At 41.3% G+C, this 27,938-nt stretch overlaps 1 protein-coding gene across 2 annotated transcripts in view; it reads left to right on the top strand.

Moving 5' to 3' along the window:
- asz1 (ankyrin repeat, SAM and basic leucine zipper domain containing 1) overlaps positions 1–27,938 on the top strand; it is a 69,406-nt gene that overhangs the window by 22,083 nt on the left and 19,385 nt on the right. Inside the window, exons 4-10 of one of the 2 annotated variants that reach the window (XM_069902820.1) lie at positions 5,992–6,103; positions 7,686–7,797; positions 8,099–8,233; positions 9,232–9,344; positions 11,268–11,337; positions 11,869–11,925; positions 26,763–26,875. In XM_069902820.1, coding sequence (XP_069758921.1) covers positions 5,992–6,103; positions 7,686–7,797; positions 8,099–8,233; positions 9,232–9,344; positions 11,268–11,337; positions 11,869–11,925; positions 26,763–26,875 — 712 coding nt within the window. The remainder of the gene's footprint in view (positions 1–5,991; positions 6,104–7,685; positions 7,798–8,098; positions 8,234–9,231; positions 9,345–11,267; positions 11,338–11,868; positions 11,926–26,762; positions 26,876–27,938) is intronic. The other variant, XM_069902819.1, reaches the window with a different exon arrangement.

Genomic DNA, 27,938 nt, shown 5'->3' with positions numbered 1-27,938 from the left:
AATCCACTTGGACCACCTGAATGCCTGTGCCAGACGAATATTCATCGATTGCCACTCTACCTTCAATGCCATAGTCCCCAGCAAACACATCCTTAAATTTCAGGATCTTGGCCTCGGCACCCACCTCTGCAACTAGATTCTTGACTGCCTGTCCAACAGGCCCATAATCAGTGAAAACAGGCAGCAATTGGGTACAGTCATACTCAGTGCAGTGCTCCAAAGGGATGAGTACACAGCCCTCTACCCCCTCTACGCACATGACTGTAGAGCCAAATTTCATTCTGTCCCTTCTTCAAATTTGCTGATGATGTCACAGTCTTAGGCTGAATATCAAATAACGATGAGACAGAATACAGAAAGGGGATTGAGAGCGAGAGGCATGGGGCCAAGTTATCAATTTCTCCCTCTGCATCATTGAGACTAAAGAACTGATCATAGACTTCAGAAGAGGAGGTAGAGCTTGCATTCCTGTCCATGTCAATAGCATTGAAGCGGAGAGAATAGATAAATTCCTGGGGCTAAACACTTCCATTGCACTGTCCTGGACCAACCACATTGACGTGAGAATCAAGAAAGCACTCCAAGGAAGTTTGGCATGTCTTTCCCCCATCCCCTTGTCCCTTAACAACTTTGACGAGTGCACATCAATAGCATTCTAGATGGGCGCATCAGTGTACGACAGGACCCATACTGCACAAGACTGGAAAAAGATGATGAGAGTATCTTAGAACATCACGCAACTCTCCTTCCCCTCCATCACTGCCCAGGAAAGGCAACCAACATACTGAAGGGGCCTTCTTGCATTGGCCACCTTCTCCCTGCTCCTATCAGGGAGAAGTCACGACAGTTTGAAATTGCACGCCAACAGGCTGAAAGACCGTTTCCCACGGCCATCAGGCTCCTGAATGCAGTGCTCTCTTGCTGTCTTTGCTTGTACAAACTGGTCTTTTTATTGTAACTCTACTCTGTGGTTGTGTTCTTGCCCCACTAGTTTGTACGGCTGTGTGCATGTTAGAGATTACTTGCTAGTATGCTCACTGAAGAACCCTTCTTGCTAAATCAGATATAGATGACAATGGGCTGATTAAGGATAGTCAGGCATGACTTTGTGCAGGGTAGGTCGTGTTGAACAAATGTGGAGTTTTTTTGAGGAAGATGGATGAAGGAAAGGCTGTGGATGTTGGCTACATGGACTTTAGTAAAGCCTTTGACAAGAGCCCACATGGAAGGTAAATTCAGAAGGTTATGACACTAGGTATTCAAGGAGAAGTGGTAAACTGGATTCAAAATTGGCTGCGTGGGAGAAGGCAGAGGGTGGTAGTGAATGGTTGCTTCTCGAATTAGAGGCCTGTGACCAGTGATGTGCCTCAGGGATTTGTGTTGGGACAATCAATGATCTAGATTGTTGTGAATTGGATCAGCAGGTTTGCTGATGATACAAAGATAGGAGGCGCTGTGGACAAAGCTTGCACAGGGTTCTGGGCCAGCTTGGAGAATGGGCCAGAAAGTGGCAGATGGAGTTTAATGGAGTGTGAGGTGATACATTTTGGAAGGGCAAACCAAGGCAAATAAGGCACGAAGGAGTATGGAAGAGCAGAGTGATCTAGAAGTGCAGATATATTGTTCCCTGAAGGTGGTGTTGTATGTGGACAGGAATGTAAGAAAGCTTTTAGTATCTTAGCTTTTATAAATCAAATTATTGAGTATAGGAGTTGGGATGCTATGTTGAAGTTGTTTAAGACCTTGGTAAGGCTAAATTTGGAATATTGTGTGCAGTTCGGGGTGTCTACAGGAAGGATATCAATAAGATTGAAAGAGTGCAGAGAAGATTCACTAGAATGTTGCTGGATCTTCAGGGGTTGAGTTACAGGGAAAGATTGGACAGGTTAGGACTTAATTCCTTGGAGCGAAGAAGAATGAGAGGAGATTTGATTGAGGTTAACAAGATTATGAGAGGTATAGACAGAGTGGGGGAGATAAATACAAGATATCATAGTTTTAAGCTGAAGGGGGAGAGGTTTAGGGGGAAACATTAGGGAGAACGTTTTCATTCAGAGGGTGTCCGAAATGTGAAATGAGCTGCCATCTGATGTGCTGAATGCGGGCTCAACCATGTATTTTAAGAGTAAATTGGATAGGTACATGGATGCAGGAGGACTGGAGGGTTATGGTATGGGAGCAGGTTGGTGGGACTAGGGAGATGATGGTTGCCACAGACTAGAGGGGCCAAGTGGCCTGTTTTCTGTGTAGTGTTCTATGATTCCATAAACCTGAGCTTCAGCACCGCCAACACACAAAAGCAAGAAGTTAAAAGCCAGCTCAGCACCATCTACTCCAGGACATTTAGAAATGACCAATGTTTTGTTCTTTGCAGTGATGTCTAATATCAAGTTCTCTTCCAATATCTGTTCACTTTCTTTAGAGTCCATTCAGAATAAAATCTGGATTGAAATGCTGCTTATCACCAAAGTATGGTGAGACCCCTGACAACAGTGGCTGCTGGATATGCACTGTTCAGTGCTGTCACAGGTTCTTTATGTGCAACTTTTGTATTGAAAGCTACCTTTTCAAGCTTTCATTGCTGAAGAGCTTGTACCTCATGATGTTCCATTCCCTTGCATCATTTTTCTCTTTTTGCAAAACCTTATCTAATTCAAATTCCGATTGTCTTTTACACTAGGTTTTCAACTGTTTCAATACTTCTTCTTCAATTAGTCAATTGTCAAAATTAACTCAATATCTCAAACTCTGAGCGTACTATTTATGACCTATGTCTACAACTGTCTCCCATTGCAGATTTAGCATGACAATTTATTCACGGATAAATTTTACTTTTTCCAAATTAGCTATTTCTTCAAACCTGTACTTTCATAAAAGTTTCATTTTCACAACCACCAAGTTTGAACAATTGAGTTGGGCAGTGTAGCCTTCTCTTTCTGAGGCATTCAATTTCTACCTGCTGTCCTTCATTAATAATGCTTAGTTTCACCATTTCAACATTATTGTCTGTAGCCTGCACTTTCATTCCTACTTCTGCCAACTCTTGGTTTCATTATTAGTTTTATTTTTCATTTTCAATAAGCTTCTCTGGTGCCAGATATTTCTATTGCCTCACAACCATTTAATTTGTCAAACTCAACGATTACTTCCATGACGTTGAAATTTCACCAATCTCCATAAACTGTAATAGTCTGCTGTACCACGACCATTTCTGCCCCCTGCATTTAAAAAAAAAAGTTCTTGAAATTGAGTACATCTTTGTATGCTATGTACAGGCTTTTAATGTTAAAACAAGGCCCAAGGTGCTTAAAAAAACTACTTCAAAGCTATACTAATATTCAAGCATTCAAATCAGTACATAATGGAGATCCAGTGTGAATTTCAGAATGCTTTTTCTGCAAGGAAGGGTGACTGCTAATCCAGGATGCATAAACTGTGGTGTGACTTTGTGAACCTTCTTTCTGTGTTGGACTGAGGATGATTTCTTTCCACATGTTTTATGAGTCTTAGTTGATGGTCAACCTGGGAACCATAGACTCTTCCATCGATAGCATGTGGTGCCTTATAGGTCAGATGGATGAGAAGATTGAGGTAATTCACTCAAGGTAGTTAACTGAATGTAATTAGAGTTTCAGTGTTGGGGATATTTACCTTGAATTAGATACCATTATGGTCTGGTTGTCCTTCCAGTGAATTTGGAAGATTTTCCTGCTATGCATATGCTTTTTTGTATAAATCACTCAACATGCTTTGTTCTGTCCAGTACATTGAAGGTTTCTGCTTTTGGTGGAGGGTGATAAGGAAAACAGTTTACATTTTCCAAGAACCTTTAATGTTGGATGCCAGTGTTATACATTTTCTTGCAAATGCTAAGGGTGCATCCTCTTCATCAAGTTTATTGTCATCTGATTGTACAAGTACAACCCGACAAAACAGCATTCTCTGGTCCTTAGAGCAAAACATGCAGACACACAACCAGACCTAACTCACATACAGACAAGCAATGCATATGCAAGACAAGTATTTCATCTATACAAATCAATAAATAAATATTGTTTCCTGAATCTGAGAGTCTCCGATGGTTAATGTGAACAGTTCCTTTGGTCATTCACCATTCTTACTGCCTGTGGGAAGTATCTGTTCCTCAGCCTGGTGGTTCTGGCTCTGATCCTCCTATATCTCTTTCCCGAAGGGAGCAGATGAAAGATGCTGTTTGCAGAGTGGAAGGGGTTCTCAGTGATTTTCTCCATTCTCTTCAGACAACGATCCCAGTAGTTCATGTTGATCGAGGGAAGGGAGACTCCACTGGTCCTCTCTGCCACTCCTATTATCTTGTGAATTGACCTCTGATCCATTTCTCTGCAGCAACCGTACCACACTGTGATGCAGTCAGCCAGGATGATGATCTAAATCAATGGTTTTCAAAGTTTGTCTTTCCATTCACATACCACCTTAAGTAATGCCTTACTAATCACAGAGCACCTATGGCATAGGGATTACTTAAAGTGGTATGTGAGTGGAAAGACAAAGTTTGAAAACTACTGCTCTAGATAGAGCTCCTATAGAAGGTTGATTATAATGGTGGCAGGTAGCCTTGCCTGCTTCAGTCTTCTCAGGATATACAGTCACTGTTGTGCCTTCCTGACAAATGAAAAGTTTAGTGTTCTTGATAAGACGTTAATTCAGTGAACTCCTTATATGCTTCAATAAATGAGTCAGCTTTGGCTTGCAGCGCTGCCTCTGTGACAGATAAACACAAGCATCACCTGCAAAATGCATTTGTTGGGTGACATTGATTCTGATGTAGTCATCATGCAATCAAATGGATTCAAGATTAGCTTCACTCTGGCAGAATCATGGCACTCTCTCTCAAAAGTAACCCAACATGATAAATCTTATCAACATTGAACTCTGATCTTTCAGATTATGAACTTCATCTTCATGAGCAACTACCAAACGATTCATTATTCTCTACTCTCTTGTGGAAGATTTGAGACATTTAATAGTTTCTTTTTCTGTAAACCTGATTTCACCCAGTAGATTTCATTTTAACACAAGGAATTGTGTGGTCAGGTCTGCTTATAGCCATGTCTTATTATTACTTTGTACCATTGTTTCTTACTTGATGGCATTATAATCTTAAAAATAGATCTGTAATTATTTAAAGCAGAAAATCTGTTGCCCAAATCTGTTCTTGCCCAAAGATTCATAGAACTTTTACCTGTTTAATTTTCTGAATGAGCATCACGTGGATTAATGTAAAATCCCTGACTTGTTTTGCTCCATTGTATACATTTTAGCTCTTAAACTTTTTAAATGAACCACGTCTTCGAGCATCAGTGGGCTTAGTTCATTCATATTGCTTCCATTTACTGAACAGATGATTAAGAGCATGCATAGGACAGTAATTGGTGCTTGAGGCTTCAAAGGAAAGCAATTAACATGCATCAGAATTCCAATTTGGATATTTTATAAAATAAGTCAGTCATGTATGATTAGAGATAATGGAGTACAGTGTATTTGTAGTGGAAAACTCAAAGATATTTTACACAATAAGATGACATTCAACACTAAATAAATGAGTTTGTTACATTATTCTGACCAACACTTCCATTTTTTTGAATTACCAATATTTTTGTGGCTAAATCACAAATTTATTAAACAGTTTTGTAAGTAATTGATAAATAGTAACTATGGCTTTTGATCTGACAAATCAATGTGCCAACTGTATAGGTTTGGAAGTTACATAATAATAAAACTATTGATTTTAAGTGATCAGACTTAATTATACAACACATCAAAATTATAGTTAAGTCCAAGTTTACATAATAAATTTACTGAAATATAATGTATTAATTTGTGTTGGTGTTAAGCAGTTAGAGCTGTCTCATTTATTGTCTGTCGATGATTCATATATTTGCAACTAATTATTTCACATACTCCCATAGGTATTTGTATTTTAAATTTTTGCAATTTTTTTAAATAATGTAGATCAGTATACGGTGTTGATGGCTACCTGTGCTAGCAGTGAATCAGAAGAAAAAGTGATGAAGTGTGTAGAGTTGCTATTGTCCAGAAATGCAGATCCACACACTGCCAGCAGGTACACATTTACTGTAAAATTAAATGATGGGTATGAAAAAGTCCAGAAATTTATTTCCTTTCCTAAGTTCAAACTCAATATGGTTTTGTCTTGAGGCCGAGGAATAAATGTTAAAATGGCAAATGGCTACAGCAGAAAACAGGACAACAAAAATGGGGAATTTAGAATGAGTTGCATGCAATTCTCGATTTTCATTGTGGTTGTGATACTCTTGTAATCCCAAAAAAATAATAAGATTAACATCAAAACCTAGGTTTCAACATAAGCTTTCAGCTCACCATTGTTTTTTTTTAAAGATAAAAATTCCTGTGTGCTTTTGTATGTTGGTATTGTCTCGCCCTCTCAACAAAAACCTAGAGTTTGAGGCTGATGGAATTTAGGATTAAGAGTTAGGATTATAGTTCAGATTAGACATGATTCAGGCTAGACACGTGGGTATAAAATTGGATTGGGAGTAGGAGAGAGAAGGCTTGGAGGTCGTGTTACTGGGATTAGTGCTATTGTTCATTATTTATGTTAACAATTTGGATAAGAATATAGGTGGCACAGTATGTTCTTTGGCAGATAGTATTAAAATTGATGTATAAGTGGTTGGTGAACAAATTTGTCTAAGAATACAGCAGGATGTTGTTCAATTGAGTCAGTGAGCCAAGAGATGGCAGATTGAATTTAACTGCCAGTTTAATTTTCTGTAGAGTTGTTTTAAGTCTAATTTCTGTTTAACAGTCTATATCAATTTGTAAAGCTCTGGATGGCCCTCTGGTGGTAAAAATGTTGAATACATTGCAATATTTATGAACTTATTGGGCCAAAACAGTTTTGGACCTTGATGACAAATAAAACTATTTTATCACTTTGAATCTGGGGTGTTCGTGGTATTATTTTCCTTTAAGATAGTGCTGTAGATGTACAAACAAAACCTAAACTGATAAAATCCTTATCACTGTAATTAACCTGGTTTTAATTTTCAGAATCAGTTTACACTGAATGACTGCAGATCTATTAATGTGTATAAAGGAGTGTTTAAATTCAATCTTTCTAATGCAAATTGCAAGGATGTAACCACTAAGAGAATAATGAAGGGATCAAAATTGAGAAGGCGGCATGGTTAGCACAACGCTGTTACAGTGCCAGCGACCAGGGTTCGAATCCAGCACTTTCTGTATGGAGTTTGTACGTTTTCCCCATGTCTCTGAGGGTTTCCTCCATGTGCTCCGGTTTCCTCCCACCCTTCAAAATGTATAGGGGTTGTAGGTCAATTGGGTCGCACTGGTTTGTGGGCCAGAAGGGCCTGTTACCATTGCTGGATGTCTCAAATTTTAAAAATGCTATTATTTTATGTTATCCAGAGCTTCATAATCCAACTGCAACTGTGCAGTTTTCGACATGGATAAAAAGTGTTTATGCACAACTTCCCAGTAAATGAATTGCTAAACATTAGTGATAAACATTGAGCTTTTGCATGAGTCACATAAAAGATAATTTATGCAGTAGGAGTTTTGTATGAAATTAACATTTTTATGAGAAATATCTATGGTTTATTTCAAGGACCACTTTAACTTCCACCCCCTTCCGTCCTCAGTAGTCAAATGACCCCACTCATGTATGCAGCCAGAGAAGGACACACTCAGACTGCAACACTACTTCTGGCTCAAGGAGTGGAAATAAACACCCAGGATGACAAAGGATACACGGTATGCAGCTTTGGTTATTGATTAAAATATGAATGTGGTTGTATTGAAGCAAAAGCCATTTTGCAGTAAACAATTAGAGAGGAGAAAATAAAGTAATGACTAGAACATTACCAGAAGTTTTAAAAAAAAAAATACTCTGTAGCTTAGCTTTGCAGAGAGAGTCATGGACATTTGGTTCATTTTGATTTATTCCTTAATATTTTGCTTAATTTTGGAACTGAACAGTTATATCAGTTGTGATTTTATCCAAAGATTTTTTTCTACAAATGTTATAAGCTTGTGAATAGACTTCCCTTCACAGGCACTGATATGGGCTTCAAGTCAAGGTCACAAAAGTACAGCACTGAAGTTGATTGATTTAGGAGCTGATAAAACACTGAAGACCAAATGTGGAGAAACAGCAGCTGATATTGCTGAGAAAAAACATCATTCACAGGTAAATATCAAAACCCACACAGGCAAAATCAACTTAACTTTGTAGTTTTATTTTAGTTAAGTACAAATTAAGATGTCATGGTTGCATTAACTCTGAATCAAAAGTACCTTTAATTTTCTATGTAATAGTTCACCGTGATTAAATCATTAATTGAAGATTGAATGTTTTTGAAGGACAAATGTCACCTTTGAATCCAATCCTTCAATGCAAGTCTTTCAATAAGTCCACCTGGTGGACTAGTGATGCTTGGCCTTCAACACTCAGTGACAACATTTAGAAGCCTTAGTTGGTGCTTGATTCATGTCAAAAAATTAACCTTTTTTCAGATAATGAAACTGTAACTAAAACAAACAACAACAAAATAAATTGACTAGGTCTCTGAAATATAGTTTACGGAGCTATGAGGAAAGAGTGGGTGTAATGGAAAGATAATGGAACTGACAGGATTGATCTCCAAGAAGATGGCACGGAGTTAATGGGCCAAATGGCCATCTATGCTGCAATTAATCTTTGACTTGTTTGCTTTGGCAATATATTTCATCCTGTTTTGTAATTGGTCAATGTTTAGCAGTATATGCTAAATCTTCAGGGTCTTTTCCCCCAGAGTGGAAATGTCAAATACCAGAGAGCAGTTTCAAGGTGAGAGGGTGAAGTTTAAAGGAGATTTATGCTGTGAGTTTTTATAGGCAGAGTGTGATGTGCCTAGAATGCACTATCAGGACAAGTGGTGGAAGCAGATGCAGTAGCAGTGTATGAGGCATTTATATAGATTTGTGAACAGACAGGGAATGGACAATGTGTAGGCAGATATGCAGTTTAATGTGGCAATATGGTCATCACAGATGTTGTGGGCTGAAGGGCCTGTTCCAGTGCTGTATTGTTGGACGTTCTAGATCTATCATAAAATTGGTGGGCTTGCAATACATATATTGACCACTAATGGCAATGGTCAAGCTAAAATGATTCCTAGTAATTAGTTTTTTTTTCTCTCCCTCTAGTTAGCACTGTTACTCAAAGTGACTTCAAATTCAACATCAAAAAATCTTCAGAACCTAACTCAAGCTAAAACAATTTTCAAAACCACCAATACAGGAAAAAGCAATAGTGTAAGGTAAACCAACATTGTTTATTTTCTTGTGAGACATTAAAAGGTCTATTTTGATAGATTCATAAATTTTCATCAAAAACTTTTGATGTCCTTCCTTTAATTATTTTGACAATTGTATCTGATTAAATAATGTTCAATTTAAAGCTTAATTCCTGGAAATTGTTTCACAGAATTACAACAAAATCAGGGCTGTCCAAACTTGCTTATTGTAAAAGCCACATGCGATAAATTTAAGATGTTTGTGAGCCACAAGACATGAAAAAATACTACATGCCTGTTTTTACTTTCATGCACATTTTGTTACAAGAATTTTATGCAAGTATTAAGAAATACATGCACAAAATATTTATGCATGTATGCAGTTTTCAAATTGCTAATTGTATTGGTATTGCAAATATTTTCCTTTATAGTCGCTTGCAGGAATTAGAATGTTGTTGTCTATGACTTGTTCAAACAAATCCGTACTAAAGTTGAGTAGCATTTTCTACAGTTTATTAAACTTTAAATCAGTTGCTACATTATTAAAAGCTGTTTTTAAAAAAACTTATAGGTACTAAAACAGTGATTAAACTATTAAATGTTCAATAAAAGTTGTCAGAACAAAATGAATTCCTTCCATTTAGTAGAACAAAGAAAATCAAAACTGACTGTTTATCTGGGTCTAGCAAACATTCTATGACCTTCAGAATGGCTGTTGCCTGGAGACTGCATTGAAATACGCCAACAAAGCTACATACAGATAAATGCAAGCATAAAACACATTTTAATCCCTACAATTGTACACATACTGTATATACGCATGTAATAGTTGAATTTTGTGGACAAATTTTGAGGGTAAAGTTTAGGGGGTCAGCAATTACACACATTCTACTTTTGACCATGTTAAATACCTGTGTTGTTCAGGGCATCGAGAGCTCGGCTGGGCGGGCGGCCGGGGCATCGGGAGCTCGGCTGGGCGGGCGACCGGGGCATCGGGAGCTCGGATGGGCGGGCGGCCAGAGCCTGGGAAAGAGTCTGTGAGCCGCACATTATATGTCAATGTGGCTTGCGAGCCAAAGTTTGGCTATCCCTGAACTAGATGATAATTACTTTATGTGGGTACATAATCTCCCATTCCACTCGTTTTCATGAAATAATGAAGAAATGTCGCATATAAGGACAGTTATTAGTTTTGAATTCATTTGCAAATTTAGATTTGAGCATATAACTGGAGTTCTTGTTTCTTCTTTGTTCAAAGTGATCCATTTTCTAGCCTTTTTAAACCAGATGTAACAGCAAAATATTCAACAAAAATGCAAAGAGCTTAGTCTTGCAAGTTCCATATTCATAGCTATCTAGTACCCTTGCACAATAGTAGTTCAGATAATGGTAATTTCCCCTTACAGAATTCATAAATCTCTGCAAAAAATTATGGATAATGAATTTTTATTCCTTGATTTGCTTTGGAAACTGACAAGGCCAACCCTTCTATTGATACTTGTTTAATGATAAGAATCAAGCAATGTAAAATCCACTTCTAGTTAATTAAAACAACATTTATCTTCTGCCCACATTATAATTAGAATCTTCTTGCCTCTAGACCAAACATTCTCAACCTTTTTTTGGACTCTGCCGAAAGTTCATGGGCCCCCTTTCCTGTCAAGTTTTGGTTTCTTCCATACCTTCTCTCCCACCAACGACATAAAAATTATTTATATGTCGTGAGGTGAAAAAAAACAGGGCTGTTACTTAATTATGAGGACCTAGAGAATGACTGCTCAATGGAGGCATTATTTTGAAAGAAAATTATTTTGACAGAAAATTATGATTGAGGTGATTTATTCAGGAGGCAACTCTGATATAAAAACTCTACATTTGTCATTGATAATTTGTTATATTTAGAATTATGATAATTTGTAACATTAGAATTATTTTATATTTACATAGTACCTCTCTTGATGGAATAGAGCTATTTCTGTATGGTCTTGAACTTGAACATCTACTGGAGTTATTTAAGGTGTGTTTTTTTTTATATTTCATGGAAAATGTTATTAACACTATTGGAACAAGTCCAAAGTGAATTACTAAGTTATCTTGTATTAGTGGCTTTCTTTTTAGTTTTATTGCTTTTGAAATTACTGTACACTATTTGGAGACTCTTAAACAGAGGCAGCCCTCTTCTATAATGTGAGACTGCCATACTGAGTTACTCTCCATGCATTCATCAGCTGGTCCCAGGTACCATCTTGATTTTTCCGAATATCTATATATTTGTACGCGTTGAGGAGCGAATTATTGTTTGTGTAATTGTCGTGAGTAGTTTCAAAATCATTTGTGATAAGTGGCTGCTCCATTAGAAAGCAATCTTTGTTGTGCACTGAGTGAATTAGGGTTAACTATTTGTTTAACTTTTTAAGGGCAAATCAACAACAGATATTCACAATAGAGATCCATTGTTATTTTATAAAGCCATTGGATATCAGTAGATCTAAAGTGGGGTCACTTTATGCAAGTAATGGAGTAACTGTAAATATTATTGGTTTTGAAGGAGAATGATATATCTCTCAGAGGACTCCTGATGATGGGGAAAGAAGATCTTGAAAAGGTTTGCTTTTTTACTTTTTTTTTCATTTATTATATCTAGTTAAAAATCTTCACAGAGCAGACATAAGTACAATGCTGATCACTGCTTGCAATCATTGCCATTATATTTATTTTACTTTGAGTATAATTCACAACGGTGTTCTGATATTTTAAACATCAATAAATAGCAACATTTGCATTTTAACACAAGAACCTTGTGTAACCTGATCAATCGCTTCTTTTAGTTCAGTCAGAAAGCTTTCAGGGACTTGTACAGTGCTGTCGGGAGAGAGAGCAGGGCAGTGGGATCAGTGTGGGGACTGATACAGCGCTGTTAGTGTTATACAAGGTATACCTGTATTCTTTTTCAACTTACGAAGGGTTTGTAGTCAAAGCAACACAAGTGCAGATTCATCTATTGCAAGAAAAAGTTCAAAGATTCCTTTGATTGTTACATAATAATACATTAAAACTGTAATATACAGAACAACTCCGATTATCCAAATTAAAATCATGTTTAATTCTCGCTAAAAAAATGCTGGCCGCAATGCTGCTGCCGATCACTGAGACCTCCCAACTGCCACTGCCAATTCCCAACACGTCCCCAACACAGCCGCTAAACCCCGGGGAGGCTTCCTGGCCTAGTGGAACACTTACTGGTGAGTCAGAAGGCTCCTGTCTCTCTGGTCACCGAAGCTCCCGACACCCGAGTCCTGGCTCCAAATCCTCCCCGAGGCCTACCGCACATGCACACCGGGGAGTCCGGTGAGTGTGTGTGGTAGTAAGCTGAGGAGGGGGTTCAGAGTTGACATCGGGAGCTCTGATATGCTGAGGAGGGAGGGAGGGAAGGGAGTGCCACTGACAATGATCCCCGAGGTCCCATTCCTGCCCAGGAGACCGCTCTCCTTGAGAACACCAGGACAAGGGATTCTTCTGACCACTTGCAGTGGCACGCAGTTTGAGAGGGAGAGTTAGAGAGAAAAGTCAATAGGGGAAGGTAAAGAAGAAATGGAAAGGAGTTACCTGAAACAAGGACAATCGCTGTTCTAATTTAATATCGAGTGAATTTATTTCTATGAGGTCAGTTTGGCTCTGGGAAAAAAAAAATTGGATAAATGAGGATTTTGGGGAATCTAATTTTGGATAATCGGTGTTGTACACGACGTACTCCAACTTTTGTCTGCCGTAAAGTTAACAGAGTTGCCATGAGCATTGCCAGGTGCCCCAACAAAAAGGAGAAAGTGAGGCAAAAGAGTGTCTGTGGATTCACCTCCATGTTCCCGGGCTTCTACAGCCACAAGGACTCCAGTTCAAACCATTGGCAACCTGAGCTCCAAATCCTAACCTCCAGCACAATCACAAAGCCTTCAGCATCAGAGGCCTCTCTATTCCTGATTCCGATACATTGTTCACTTGACCCAGCAATCTGCAGCCTGTGTAAGTCCTCCAACTGCAAGTTGCCCACAGCCTGTGTGAGTCCTCCAACTACAAGTTGCCCACAGCCTGTGTGAGTCCTCCAACTGCAAGTTGCCCACAGCCTGTGTGAGTCCTCCAACTGCAAGTTGCCCACAGCCTGTGTGGGTCCTCCAACTGCAAGTTGCCCACAGCCTGTGTGAGTCCTCCAACTGCAAGTTGCCCACAGCCTGTGTGGGTCCTCCAACTGCAAGTTGCCCACAGCCTGTGTGGGTCCTCCAACTGCAAGTTGCCCACAGCCTGTGTGAGTCCTCCAACTGCTAGTTGCCCACAGCCTGTGTGAGTCCTCCAACTGCAAGTTGCCCACAGCCTGTGTGAGTCCTCCAACTGCAAGTTGCCCACAGCCTGTGTAAGTCCTCCAACTGCAAGTTGCCAACAGCCTGTGTGAGTCCTCCAACTGCAAATTGCCAAAGGCCTGTGTGGGTCCTTCTGTTACTGAACCCCTCGCTGGTATGCTGTCATGGTCACTGTCCTGTAGGGCCATCTCCTATGTTTCTCCTTCTCAAGGGAGTGAGCTTTCCCCACTTCTGGTACCCTGCACCAGTCTGCTACTCCCCTGATCTGCAACCTCTCATGGTGCACTGCCCAGCACAGGTGGCACCATCTTGGGTACAGACCCCGCAATTATTTAAATCTATCTTTTAAATAGCATTAGTGTCAATTTTCAGAAAAATTCATTTGATTGTTCCCTTTTTCAAGAAGTTTTATTTTAACAGTATTATTTGAGGTTCCATCCATCGCCTATTGATTAAATTTTCTAGTGACAGATTTACTAATAGAGTAAATCCCCCAGTATCCGGCATCAATGGGGATTGGTTGATGGTGAATAAGTGAATTTTCTGGTTGTATGATTGGCGAACTCACCATGACGGGTCACTTTAAACTTTCGTATTTTTTTAACCTACCCTTTATTTTCAGCTTTTTTTTTGGTCCAGTTGCATGAGGCTGCTGGATGCTTTAATTCCAGAGTATAGGAATTTTACAATATGTCTTCTTTGGCTTGGCTTCGCGGACGAAGATTTATGGAGGGGGTAAAAAGTCCACGTCAGCTGCAGGCTCGTTTGTGGCTGACAAGTCCGATGCGGGACAGGCAGACACGATTGCAGCGGTTGCAGGGGAAAATTGGTGGGTTGGGGTTGGGTGTTGGGTTTTTCCTCCTTTGCCTTTTGTCAGTGAGGTAGGCTCTGCGGTCTTCTTCAAAGGAGGTTGCTGCCCGCCAAACTGTGAGGCGCCAAGATGCACGGTTTGAGGCGATATCAGCCCACTGGCGGTGGTCAATGTGGCAGGCACCAAGAGATTTCTTTAGGCAGTCCTTGCACCTTTTCTTTGGTGCACCTCTGTCACGGTGGCCAGTGGAGAGCTCGCCATATAACACGATCTTGGGAAGGCGATGGTCCTCCATTCTGGAGACGTGACCCATCCAGCGCAGCTGGATCTTCAGCAGCGTGGACTCGATGCTGTCGACCTCTGCCATCTCGAGTACCTCGACGCTAGGGATGTAAGCGCTCCAATGGATGTTGAGGATGGAGCGGAGACAACGCTGGTGGAAGCGTTCTAGGAGCCGTAGGTGGTGCCGGTAGAGGACCCATGATTCGGAGCCGAACAGGAGCGTGGGTATGACAACGGCTCTGTATACGCTTATCTTTGTGAGGTTTTTCAGTTGGTTGTTTTTCCAGACTCTTTTGTGTAGTCTTCCAAAGGCGCTATTTGCCTTGGCGAGTCTGTTGTCTATCTCATTGTCGATCCTTGCATCTGATGAAATGGTGCAGCCGAGATAGGTAAACTGGTTGACCGTTTTGAGTTTTGTGTGCCCGATGGAGATGTGGGGGGGCTGGTAATCATGGTGGGGAGCTGGCTGATGGAGGACCTCAGTTTTCTTCAGGCTGACTTCCAGGCCAAACATTTTGGCAGTTTCCGCAAAGCAGGACGTCAAGCGCTGAAGAGCTGGCTCTGAATGGGCAACTAAAGCGGCATCGTCTGCAAAGAGTAGTTCACGGACAAGTTTCTCTTGTGTCTTGGTGTGAGCTTGCAGGCGCCTCAGATTGAAGAGACTGCCATCCGTGCGGTACCGGATGTAAACAGCGTCTTCATTGTTGGGGTCTTTCAAGGCTTGGTTCAGCATCATGCTGAAGAAGATTGAAAAGAGGGTTGGTGCCAGAACACAGCCTTGCTTCACGCCATTGTTAATGGAAATATACATATTTACAATATGTATATAAAAAAAAAAGGAAAGGCCAGGTTTGATGTCCATTCTCGTCCAAGTTGGTCCACTTCAGCAAGGAAGAGGGAAGGGCTGCTTTATACATCCCTACAAGAACCTGGCTGGACTTCCTCCTGGCAATTGATGGAGTTGCAGCTTGTTAATGTTACTCCTGACTCCTTTACAAGTCTTCCATTTACTAACGTCCTTGTACTAAAATAACTTGCATCAAAGTATATACTTTTAAATCACAATTATTTTAAAGATGACTACAATAAGTGGTAAAGGTTGAAAGAGAGAATAAGAAACTCCCTTAACTATGGAAAATATTGCTTCTTTGTTGGAACAACTCAGAAAGTCGTCAGCTGATGACCTTGAAGGCTTTTTGGATCAAATTGATGTTAAACTGGATGCTTTAAGAAAGAGAATGGATGATTATGAGGAAAGAATCTCTGCTGTTGAAACAATTGTGGAAACCGCTGATGTGTTCGGTTACTCTCAGACTGCACCGTTATCAAATAAGAGATTTTCTTGTACATGAATCTTATTGTAGAGGGATGCTTGAATATCACGGTCAAGACATCAGAATTGTGGAAGACTTCTGCTTTGAGGTATTGAAGGAGCATGCTGCTTACAGAGAATTTGTCAGAATTGTATAAACGTGGCTGCAAACCTGCATTGCTGGACCTTGCGCATCTTTAAGTCACACTTCCTGATAAATCTAAGTGGCTATGTTCGGTACAGGAAGCCCAGCAATATTTGGAAGACCTTTTGTCTACTTCTCAAACTTAGTAACTGGACTGAAACTGTTTGATAACTTTTTTCAAGTTCCCTTTAAAATCAATACAGGATTTTTTAAAGAGAAGAGATGTTTCAGATTTTCTTTGCTGTTTCGATAATAATATAAATGGTAAGGATTTATTTAGGACAAGGACATTTGGGTAGTGTTCAATATTTTTATTCTTGTGAAAGAATTTCAAACAAAAATTGATATTATCCAGAACTACCTGCATTACCAAGTTTTTGCAAATTATGTAGGAGGCCATCACAATCCATCTGTAATTTGGATGTTTGCAATCTCTCACTATTTGGAGAATATATATTCCTGCCAAGTGAACCAATATTATATTTTCCCCACGTTACTGTAAGGGGCATCAGGTGATACTAATGGTGATATTTTCCCCTATCTCAGTGTGATAGTACAGATTCTATCACCAATGTGTATATGTACTGATTGTAGTTTAGGATGACTGTGATTGGCTGAGAGTGTAGCCACGCCTACGGGCAGGTCTTAAAGGACTGGTCAACCTACATGTGATATGCTTCAGTCTTTTAGTTAATAAAAGCCTTGGTTTGGATCAACAAGTCCTTGGTTCTTTCGACGCGCTCTACAATTTTATTAACAAAAAGGTTTTGAAGGGATGGAGTGTATGCTACAGCTGGAATGCCTCGACATCGATCCACAGTCAGCTACAGCCTCGAATGACTTTAAGCACTGGGCGAGATGCTTTGAAATATATTTACACCTCTCTGACCCTGCCGTGATAGAGGACAGCCATTGACTACTAATATTGATGACTATGGTGTCCCCGAGAGTCTACCAGAGTGTCCAGGACGCGACCACTTACGCCGCAGCCATGAAGGTGCTGAAAGGGCTCTACGAGTGACTGGTGAACAGGGTCTATGCTCAGTACAAACTTGCAACAAGGAGGCAACAGCCCGGTGAGTCCTGTAGAGCTTATATTCAAGCACTAAAGGCAATGGGCAAGGACTGTGCCTGTACAGACAGAATTGCTGCGGAGACCACAGATGATCTCATTCGGGTTGCCTATGTGGCTGGGGTTCAATCGAATGAGGTGACGCAGCACCTGCTAGAGCACGGGGGAGAAAACCTAGAGGACATGATCCGCATCACAGAGACAATGGAGGATGTGGTCTTAAGTATGGACGTGTTATCTCGGGGTTGGACCCCAATGTCCTGATGTGAGTAGGATGCCCTCCCTCTACCATACTACCCCCCAGCACACCAACGGCTTGTCGGCTGCTGCTACACTGCCCTGAAGAAGTGTTATTTCTGCGGGAGGAACAAGCACAGCAAGTCCCAGTGCACAGTGAGAAAAGCCAGTGCCTGAAGTGCCTTAAAAATGGCCACTTTGCTGTAGTCTGTCGCTCCAAAATGGCCACCGTCAAACACAGTGCCTCATGTGAAGCCCAGCCACCACCCTCCCATTCAAACACTTCTTCCTCAGAACTCTTCTCCAATGAGAGTGAGGGCTCCACTGTGCGGCAGCGCCTGACATCACGGGGCAGATGGCGAGCGCGGAAGGTACAACCCACCTTCGCCGCAATGACGTGCACCCTCCCTCATGAAGCAATGTCCGACCAGGCCCCGGCCCCGACCTCAACAGCCGCCGCCGCCATCACTGTTGAGCCCGCCGCCGCGCCCACCGCTGCTGACCAGGGACACGCCACACCCGCTGCCGCTACCAACTGGGGACACGCCGCTGCGACCAACGCTACCGACCCGGTACCCACCGCCAATGACTGCCCGACTGACTGCCCCACCGGGGACAGCAAGCAGCGACCCCGAACACTTACCGTTTACTGGCCGACACCCCCAGCAGACTGCAGGCAGCAACACCAACTCCTCAACGCTGTCTCTTCAGGCCCAACTGTTTGCGTGATGTCATCATGCAGGACTCCACTGTTCCCCTTACAAGTCGCTGCATCAGTAACCTTAGACCAGGACTTCCCCCATCCCCTCACAAAAGCAATGGAACTGGTTAAAGTGCATGGACACTGTACCCATTTCTTATTTGACTCGGGGTCAACTGACAGTTTTATTCACCCAGACCTGGCCCACCATTGCAGACTAGCTATTCTCCCCACTGCCCAGAGGATTTCATTGGCGACCAGATCGCACTCGACAGGAGAAAAGGGGTATTGCATGGCGACCCTGAAAGTCCAGGGCATCACGTTCACAGACTTCAAACTATTAGTCCTTCCCCAATTGTGTGCCCCTGCACTGTTGGGACTGGATTTTCAGTTTCAAACCATTTCCCTGCACTTTGGGAGGCCTCACGCTCCACTCTCTGTCTGTAACCACTCCACCCCCGGAAGCCTCCTGCCAGCAGCACCCCGAGCCACCCGCCCCTATGCCCCGGGGCCTCACCTGTAGCCTCTCCACCCTCCAAGTTGCTCTGCCAAAGCTCTTCGCAAACCTCACCCCTGGCTGGAAGCCTGTGGCCACTAAAAGCTGGCAATATAGTTATGAACACAGGAAAATTATCATAAGCGAGGTGCGCAGACTGCTGGATGAGGGCATTATCGAACCTAACTTGAGTCCCTGGAGGGCCCAGGTGGTGATTGTTTAAAAATGGGGAGAAGCCGCAAATGGTGGTTGACTACAGCCAGACAATCAACCGCTTCACGCTTCTGGATACTGTAAGGTAAAACATCATGAGATGGGAATGTGTAGGGAGTTACCCTGTACAGGGCAGTAACAAGAAGGGGAGGTGTCCTTGTACTCCTGTTAGGTAAAACATCATGAGATGGGACCGGAGAAGGAGTCACCCAGTACTAAGGAGTAACAGAATGCATCCTTGTACTTACAAGATAAGAGAGACATTGATGGATTGAGAGGCAGGAAGCTAGCAGGGAAAGGATAGCAACAGTTTTAGTCATTGGACAAGTAATGATATGATGATGTTCTAAGCATGTATCCAAGGGTATAAAAAATCACCATTTTGCTGATAACGGCAGAATGCATTCTCCGACTAACTTGTTAGTCGCAAGTGTTACAATCCGGTAATAAAGAACAAAGAACCCTGATTTCGACTCAGCCTGGTGTTTGTCTCACTCATTCATGAACAAAGCAGACCTAACAATACGTACCCCCTTCCACGGATCACGGATGTGGTGAATCAGATCGCCCAATACTACGTATTCTCCACCATTGACTTACTTTTGGCCTATCATCAGCTCCCGATCCGCCGAGAAGACTGAAGTTTCACGACCTTCGAAACGAATAGGCACCTGTATCAATTCCTCAGGGTACCCTTTGGGGTCACAAATGGCGTCGCGGTCTTCCAGCAGGAAATGGACCGGATGGTGGACCAGAACGGGCTAACTGCTACTTTCTTGTATCAGGACAATGTCACCATCTGCGGCCATGACAGGAGGATCATGATGCCAACCTTGAAAAAAATTTTCAGACTGCAATTCGGCTGAACATTGACCTACAATTTCGACAAGTGTGTCTTCCGGACCATTCGGCTCGCAACTCTAGGTTGCATGGTGGAGAACAGGGTGGTCATGCCAGACCCAGACCGCATGCGTCCCCTCATGGTCTTGCCCCCCACACCCAGAAGGCACTCAGACGTTGCCTGGGCTTTTTCTCCTACTATGCCCAATGGGTTCCACACTGTGCCGACAAGGCATGGCCACTCATCAAGACCACTCATCAAGACCACCTCCTTCCCCCTGTCAACCGAAGCCAGAGCAGCCTTCGACCGCATCAAATCGGACATCGCTGCTGCAATGTTGCATGCCATCGACGAGTCCATCCCATTCCAAGTCAAAGCAGTACGTCGTTGGAGGCACTACCTCACTGGCAGACACTTTACACTGCTGACCGACCAACGCGTGGTCTCCTTCATGTTTAGCAATACCCAGTGAGGTAAGATCAAGAATGACAAAATCGCCAGGTGGAGAATCGAGCTCCCCACCTTTAATTATGACATACTGTATCAGCCTGGTAAACTCAATGACCCGCCAGATGTGTTCTCCAGGGAGACTTGCGCCAACATACAACTGGACAGGCTGCAGAGACTCCACGAGGAGCTCTGTCATCCAGGGGTCACTAGGTTCGCGCACTTTGTCAAAGCTCGCAACCTGCCTTACACGGTCGAGGAGATTCGCTCCATGACCCGAGCCTGCCCGGTGTGCGCTGAGTGCAAGCCCCACTTCTTCCGTCCGGAGAACATCCACATCATCAAAGCCACCCACCCCTTTGAGTGTCTCAGCGTGAACTTCAAGGAGTCCCTACCATAATACCTACATCCTCACGGCCATCGAGGAGTACTCTCGCTTCCCATTCGCTGTGCCCTGCTCGGACATGACCGCCTCCTCAGTCATAGAGGCTCTGCACAGCATCTTCGCCATCTTCAGGTACCCCAGTTAAATCCTCAGTGGCAGGAGGTCCTCGTTTATGAGTGCAGAGCTGCGGCAGTACATTTTGGAGCGTGGTATTGCTTCAAGCAGGACGGCTATAACCCACGCAGTCATGGGCAAGTCGAAAGAGAGAATGCCTCCGGTCCAAAGGTCTCCCCACCTCTTGCTGGCAGGACATGCACACTAATGCACTACACTCCATCCGCTCCCTCCTATGCACCACAACCAATGCCACCCCTCACGAAAGGATGTTCTCTTTCCTGAGGAAATCTGAATCAGGAACAACCATACCGGCATGGCTCACGGTTCCCAGGCCGGTCCTCCTACGACACCACGTCCAGTACTCAAAGAATGACCCCTTGGTTGACCGAGTGACTCTGCTCCATGCGAACCCGCATTATGCCTACATTGAGTACCTGGACAGGCGGGAGGACACAGTCTCGGTAAGGGACCTAGCCCAAGCCGGATCAGGCGCCACAGTGCTTCCAACCCAACCTCCCCCAAATCCTTCTCCCCAGGTCATGTGCTTGAACAGAGGGACCAGCACCACCCCACCAGCTCAGGCCAGACTGTTAACAATGCCATTGGGGAATTGAGCGAAGCAGTGGCCGCACCCTACGAGCCTGCCGGCGACACGACTCCAGCGACCCCAATCCCGGCACCATGGCGGTTCACACCCCTGACCAGTACAGCCCCTAACCTCCACTGGGCCCTTTTTTTCTTTTTCTTTTTCCTTTTGTACAGCCCTCCATCCACCCTGGGCTTGTTGGCCAAAATTGGAAAGTCACATCTCATTATGGGTATGTGAACAGAGGTGAGATTGCACACAAAATAAAATAAGAACATTTGCACTGAAGTGGCAGAGTTGCACCCAGAACTCAGTAAAAAGTTTGAAGCTATAGTAGGCTGGTGCAACTGTTTCGTGAACAGGAAAAATATGGTATTATGACAAAAACAAAAATTGCTCAGAAACTACCAAAAGATATTGATCATAAAGTTGTAAGTTTTCACCAGTTTATTATATGTAACCGGCAGAAACACAGGTTTGCATTGGCAAATATTGGAAACATGGATGAAACCCCCATGAATTTTAACAATGATAGGCAATAGAACAGTGGAATGGAAATGTGTGAAAACGGCAAACCAGAAGTACCGTGGTGTTATCGTGCATGGCCAACAGGACGAAGTTAAGACCTAGGGTAATCTTCAGGCATAAAATTAAACCTAAAATAAAATTCCCAGCAGATATTTTTGTACATTTTCATGAAAAAGGATGGATGAAAATTGTGTAAAACTATGGTTGGACAATGTGTGGACATGTGTGGTTTACATAAGGAGTTTACTGGTCTGGGATGTGTTTCATAGTCACTTAATTGATAAAGACCAATAAGTAGATTAGCACTAAATAAACTTACATGGCGGTTATCCAATATGGTTTGACATCTCTTTTGCAACCTCTCTGCTTGAACAAACCAGTCAAAGACAATGTGCATGAAGAATGGAATACATGGAGGATGAGTGCATAAAAATAATTCACAAAAGGCGGGGCAATGAGTACTGCATCACTTGATGAACTGTATGACTTTGTGCTCAAAACATGGGATAAAATGAAAGTAGAGACTATAATAAAATTGTTTATAAAGTGAAGTATCTCTTGTGCAATGGAAGATGATTTATTGTGGGGCACTGATGATGAAGCTACCTCATCAGATACAGACTGATATGATGACTGTTTAAACTGTGAGAGTATGGATGGGCTTGCCACAATCTTTACCTCAGACAATGAGAGTAAATTTAAAGGGTTCCTGCATTAGTCACCAGTTAGTTCCCACGCTGGTTAGATAGGAATAGCATGAAGTTGCATGTGGCATCTCCATCTTGAAAAGCCGATGCCTTACCAAGTGCAAGAGACAAACACCCGAGTGAACATTCAGGCTGGAACATTGAGGCTGAAACACAACCCAACCCCTTCCCATAAATATCAGTCAACTGTCAACACTCTATTGCAAAGTAGCAGTTGGAATTACTGTCTTTCAAATGAAATGTTGAATTAAGGTCGTTTGCTCTCTTTAGCAGGCACAAGAGATTGAATGGGACTTTTGAGGAGGAGTAAAGAAATCCAAGCGAATATTTATTTCACAATCCGCTAAGATGAAAAATCTAGAATTTGGTCATAGCCCATTGCCGTTTGTCACTTTGCACAAACTAGTTGATGCTTTCTACATTATACCAGTGACTAGATTTCATTAGTACCTCTTTGTGGGGGGGGGAAAAAAAGTGTTTGGCAATATTTTGAAAGAGTGGAAGTATGCAGAACTTCTATTTCTCAGTGCCACAAAAAGTTGGGTTATTTTTTTTTTAAGGAGTGAAACCTGGGAGCTTGCCAAATCTTCATGTAGAAAGGGCCTTTTATCAAAGTGGTATGTTCTCCTGCATGTTAAATGCTCATTGTATTTGACTTTGGGGTATAGAAAAGGGAATTTTATGTTTTGACGATGTCTGCATGTTCATCTGTGAATGGTAACTTGTCACTCAATAACTTTAAATGTCATATTGGATTTTAAATAAACATCAGTAATTTCCTGTCATTATGTACACTGTACAAATTGTGTTTAAAAACTGTACATGTATCAATACTTGGGATGTAAATCATTGCCATGCACTGTATTAAAGTCACTTAAGCTGTCTGATTGTGCCAAACAGTCTATAAACCAGTCAGGATTTTACAGTTTATAATTTGACACAGAATCGAATCATTACATTTACAAGATTCCTAGATGCTGCTTCTAATACCACACATCATAGTCATTTAACTAATGGACAAAATTACTCATGTCAGTATACATTCCAAATGTCAGTGGAAAAACAAAATTTTCAGCACACATTGACTTGCTATGTTTCATTCCATATTTGAGTGCTTCCTGTCACATTTCAACTGCACTTTATTACTTCAACATTCCTACAAAGCAGGATTTAAGGAGACAGGAAGAGTAAAAAATTCTGCTAAACGTAGCCTCACAAAAATCTGTTGTGAACATTGCGGTTTTATCTTTAACAGGGAATTTCTCCATATTCTAACCTTGAAAAGAATATAGAAGATATATTAGGAGAACATAAGGGAATAAAATGTCTGCTTATCATGCAAATAACGTAGATTTGTAACACCATGATGTTCAATCGTTACAGATGGCATTGCATGAGGTTAAATGGTTTAGCCATCAATCTCCAAATCTGGTTAGCAAGTCCATTTCTCCAGAGATATCCAAGTGAGCTAATTATCCTTCTTGTTTTTCTTTATTGCATCTTTCCCACAACAACCTTCCTTTTCCCATTGTTCTAACCTCACCTCTGATAAGAAATCAAGTGATTCATAGTTTTTTCAAGTTTACTTAGTTGCTTTGTTATGGAGTCAGTTATACAGCACAGAAACTTGCCCTTCAGTCCAACATGCTGATCAATGGGCCTTCCTGAGCAAGTCTCATTTATGTGTATTTGCCCCATATCTCCCTAAGCCTTTGCAATCCATGAACCTGCTCAAGTATCTTTTTAATGCTGTAATTGTACCCACTTCCCTCGCTTCCTCTGAAAGCTCATTCCATATTTGTGAAAGGCTTATCTCTCAGGACCCCTTTAAATCTTTCTCCATTCACCAAAAACCTATTTCCCTCTAGTTTAATCCTAGGATTAAATGCTGTGACCCTCTATTTTTTTTCTATGTCCTTAATGATTTTATGAACCCCATAACTCAAGCCCATCTATCTCAACAACATCCATGTGAATCTTTCTTCACCTTTTCCAATTTAATGATGCCCTTCCTATAGCAGGATGTCCAGAACTGCATGCAGTCCTTCAAGTGAGATCTCACTATCTTGTACAGCTGCAATACGATGCCCATCTCCTGTAATCAGTGAACGCAAGTGTGCCAAATGCCTTTTATATCACTACCTACCTTTGGTGCCATTTTCAGAGAACTATGAACCTGTACCCCTAAGTCTCTCTGTTGTACCACACTCTCCAGGGTCCTTAACATTTACTGTGCAAGTCCTGCCCTGGTTTAAATGATCAAAATGCAACACCTTATTGGAATTAAATTCCATCTGCCACCCCTTGGCCCACTTTTCTAGTTGATCTCGGTCCTATTTTCAAAATATTTTTGTGAATGTGGATGGGATTTCAACAGTTCCAAATTTGTAAATGCATTTGCAAATAAAATTATTGTCAAATTAGTGTAAAGACAGTTTGAAATTCTTAAAGTTGGTGCTGTCTTTGTGAGTTTGACCAAATGTCTGGAATGAGCACTGTTTAAAACAGAAGACTAATGAGTTAGCATAAGACCAATGTTTACATCACACAATTGATTCACCATTATTATAGATTACAGATTAGACTTGCATTGCAGAATAGAGAAATCTTTTGTGTTAATAGTTCAGTTATAATTCAAAGTATTGACAAGAACAAGGACTAAGGCTGCTGGCAAAGTCCTGATTTAATTCCTGTCCGAAGTTGTCCATAATCCAGGTGGTGCTGGGTCATCTTTGTTGAGGGTACTCCTGTTGAATTGTTAGATGGGAAATCTGAAAGAAATTGACGAAACAACTATGAGGAAAAGTTTCTAAATCAGGTTAGTTTGCAAGTTGGTCAGATAATGGATGAGTTGGTGAATCCATGTTTTCAGGTGGTGAAGATTTTGATAGGAGATGTTGGTGAAGAATCATTTGGCAAGTTGTGATTTTGGAAAAATTATTTGGAACTACATTTATTGTGTCGTGTAGCCAGGAGGGTGGGGATGTTAATGATGAAAATATTGTACTAAACACGAGAAGAAGGGCAAATGTAAAGGAAAAGATGGAGAAGGTAGAACAACAGTTATTTGAAGGGCTGAGATGTGTTAAAATCATCAGACTAGACCTTCTGTATGAACACTGTAGAAGAAAAGGAGACAGCAAGAGGACAGAATAAAATTAGATTTACAAACAAAAAGTAGAAATTAAAGGGTTGTCTCTGCTTTGGAATCAACAAAGATGTGCAAAATGATGAAAAATATTTTTTTTATAGAGTTTAATATATAAGCATAAATGCAGCATTAACAATTACATAGTCATTCATTTGTATATATGTAAGCATGCACAAAAAAGCCAATTGAAAAAAATAAAACTACATCAATAATTGTTTATACCTTAAAAACATTTAATTGAAATAACATGTTAAACCCATAAGATAAAGATAAAAAGAAAAAAAAAACTAAATCTAATCCATCGCCTTCCTCTAATCAAGGTTTCCTAATAAATTATTTTTAAAAAAATGATAATGTGAAACCACTGGCGACCCCTGGAGAACAGGCGATCAACCACCGGTACAGACAATAATTGTTAATTCTTCCAATTATAAAAAAAAATTCTAAGAATGGGCCCCACAATTTCATAAATTGAAATTTTCTGTCTTTAATATTATCTAATTTTCGCTAAACTTAAATAGGACATTGTCATATAACCACTGTATATGAGTAGGGGATGAATCATCTTTCCATTTCCATAAAATTGCTTGTCTGCCTATCAACGTGGTAAAAGGTAAAACTTTTTCTTGAGATGCCGATATAAGTTTATCTGAATCATGAGTGAAAAAACAAACAAAGCAATTAACGGGCAAGGTTCCAAATTAAGAATCGTAGATAACAGGAAATCCAGAGATCCCTGGGCGGCACCTACCGGCTCATCTTCCAGCAGCCTTGGCCTCCCTCCCAGTGGCTGGTGTGGGATCCCTTTGCCATCATGGCTGTACAGCCGGCACAGGGCTTCCCATTACTGTACAGCTTGACAGAAAATGTCTTTACAGAATCTCTCTAAATTTGGGCACTCCCAAAACATATAGAAGAATTATTTTTCTGAATGATAGTAATTGTAAGAATGGATTTGCCCTGAGGTTAAATTTGTGGAGAATTGTGACAGTATGAATTGTTCTTTCCTTAATATGTCCTGGTCTGAGCATAAATTGTCGCAATTTTAATTTTTATGCAGATTGGAATCACTGATTCTAATGACCAACAGAAAATTTCTGATGCAGTTTGTGAAATGCAACCAGAAGATCTACAAATCACCCAGTTGTCAATGCTGAATAATGTTGATTGCAGGTAATAGAAAATGAAAAGACTAGCACTTAACAGCTAAGTCGGTTGTTTATCAAAGTGATATTTGGAAACGTACAAGACCTCCTCAAACTTCTTTATAGTTTGGAAATTTTGATTCATTTGACAATTAGTCTCTAAATATTTATTGTGATAATTATGTCATTTTGAAGGTACTCAGCTTTACAAAATCCTTTGAAATTAATATTACTTGTAAGCAATACTACTCAAAATAGCGCACACCTTACCTGCGACTCCTCCAGCAATGTCCACAGTAGCAACCTGGAGTAGAGTGATGTTCAGGACTTGGACTAAGAGGCAAAGAAAGAGAAATGTGGTGTGCATTGATGTTTTACGCTGTTCTGACCTGGGCATGACGCTAAATAATTTAAATGAGACAACGGTAAGGTGTGCACTATTGGATGGCAGGAGTTCAAACTTGATTGGCAGGTGATGTGACATTCAAATAAGTTTCAGACAGGGAGGTCACATGACCATCCACAATCCACATAAACATTTCACCCTCGGAAGTCGCATCATTTGCCAAACACTACAAACACAATCAGTAACTGGTTTCAAAATTGAAAAATCTAAGTAATATGCTATAACTGTAAAATTGTGTCTAAAATGATGGAAATCAAGTGGATCGATATATTAACAAGTACATTACGTATGATAGACAAGGCACATAATCAAATTCAATGACGATGCCTCTTGCCGTCTATTGTAGTTAAAACAGACTAATGATGATGTTTGGAAGACTGAAAATCAGTGAGGGGAATTGCAGCAGTCTGTTGTAATTGTGGACTTTGTCCTGCAGGGTGGTCTTCAATAACGTTGAGTTGTCTTTGCCCTGCAGGATGGGTGGTAGGAATTTTCTTCACTCCCTCTTGGAGAGCTTGTTAGTGTGGAAACATAATAATATTTCTCTGGGAAACACAACCCATTCGAGCAACTACCTCCCCACTTTTGGGTGGACCTTGCGGCTGCTGCACCCATACCCTACTGACTCCTCAGGGCCCTGAAGGTCAACCTCATCTACTTTGTGGCCAAATGTCTAGAAAGTGGT

Source organism: Narcine bancroftii, chromosome 11, assembly GCF_036971445.1.
Source record: "Narcine bancroftii isolate sNarBan1 chromosome 11, sNarBan1.hap1, whole genome shotgun sequence".
Lineage (NCBI taxonomy): Eukaryota > Metazoa > Chordata > Chondrichthyes > Torpediniformes > Narcinidae > Narcine > Narcine bancroftii.
Note: the sequence above shows the minus strand (reverse complement) of the source record. Positions and strands in the feature narration are given on the sequence as shown.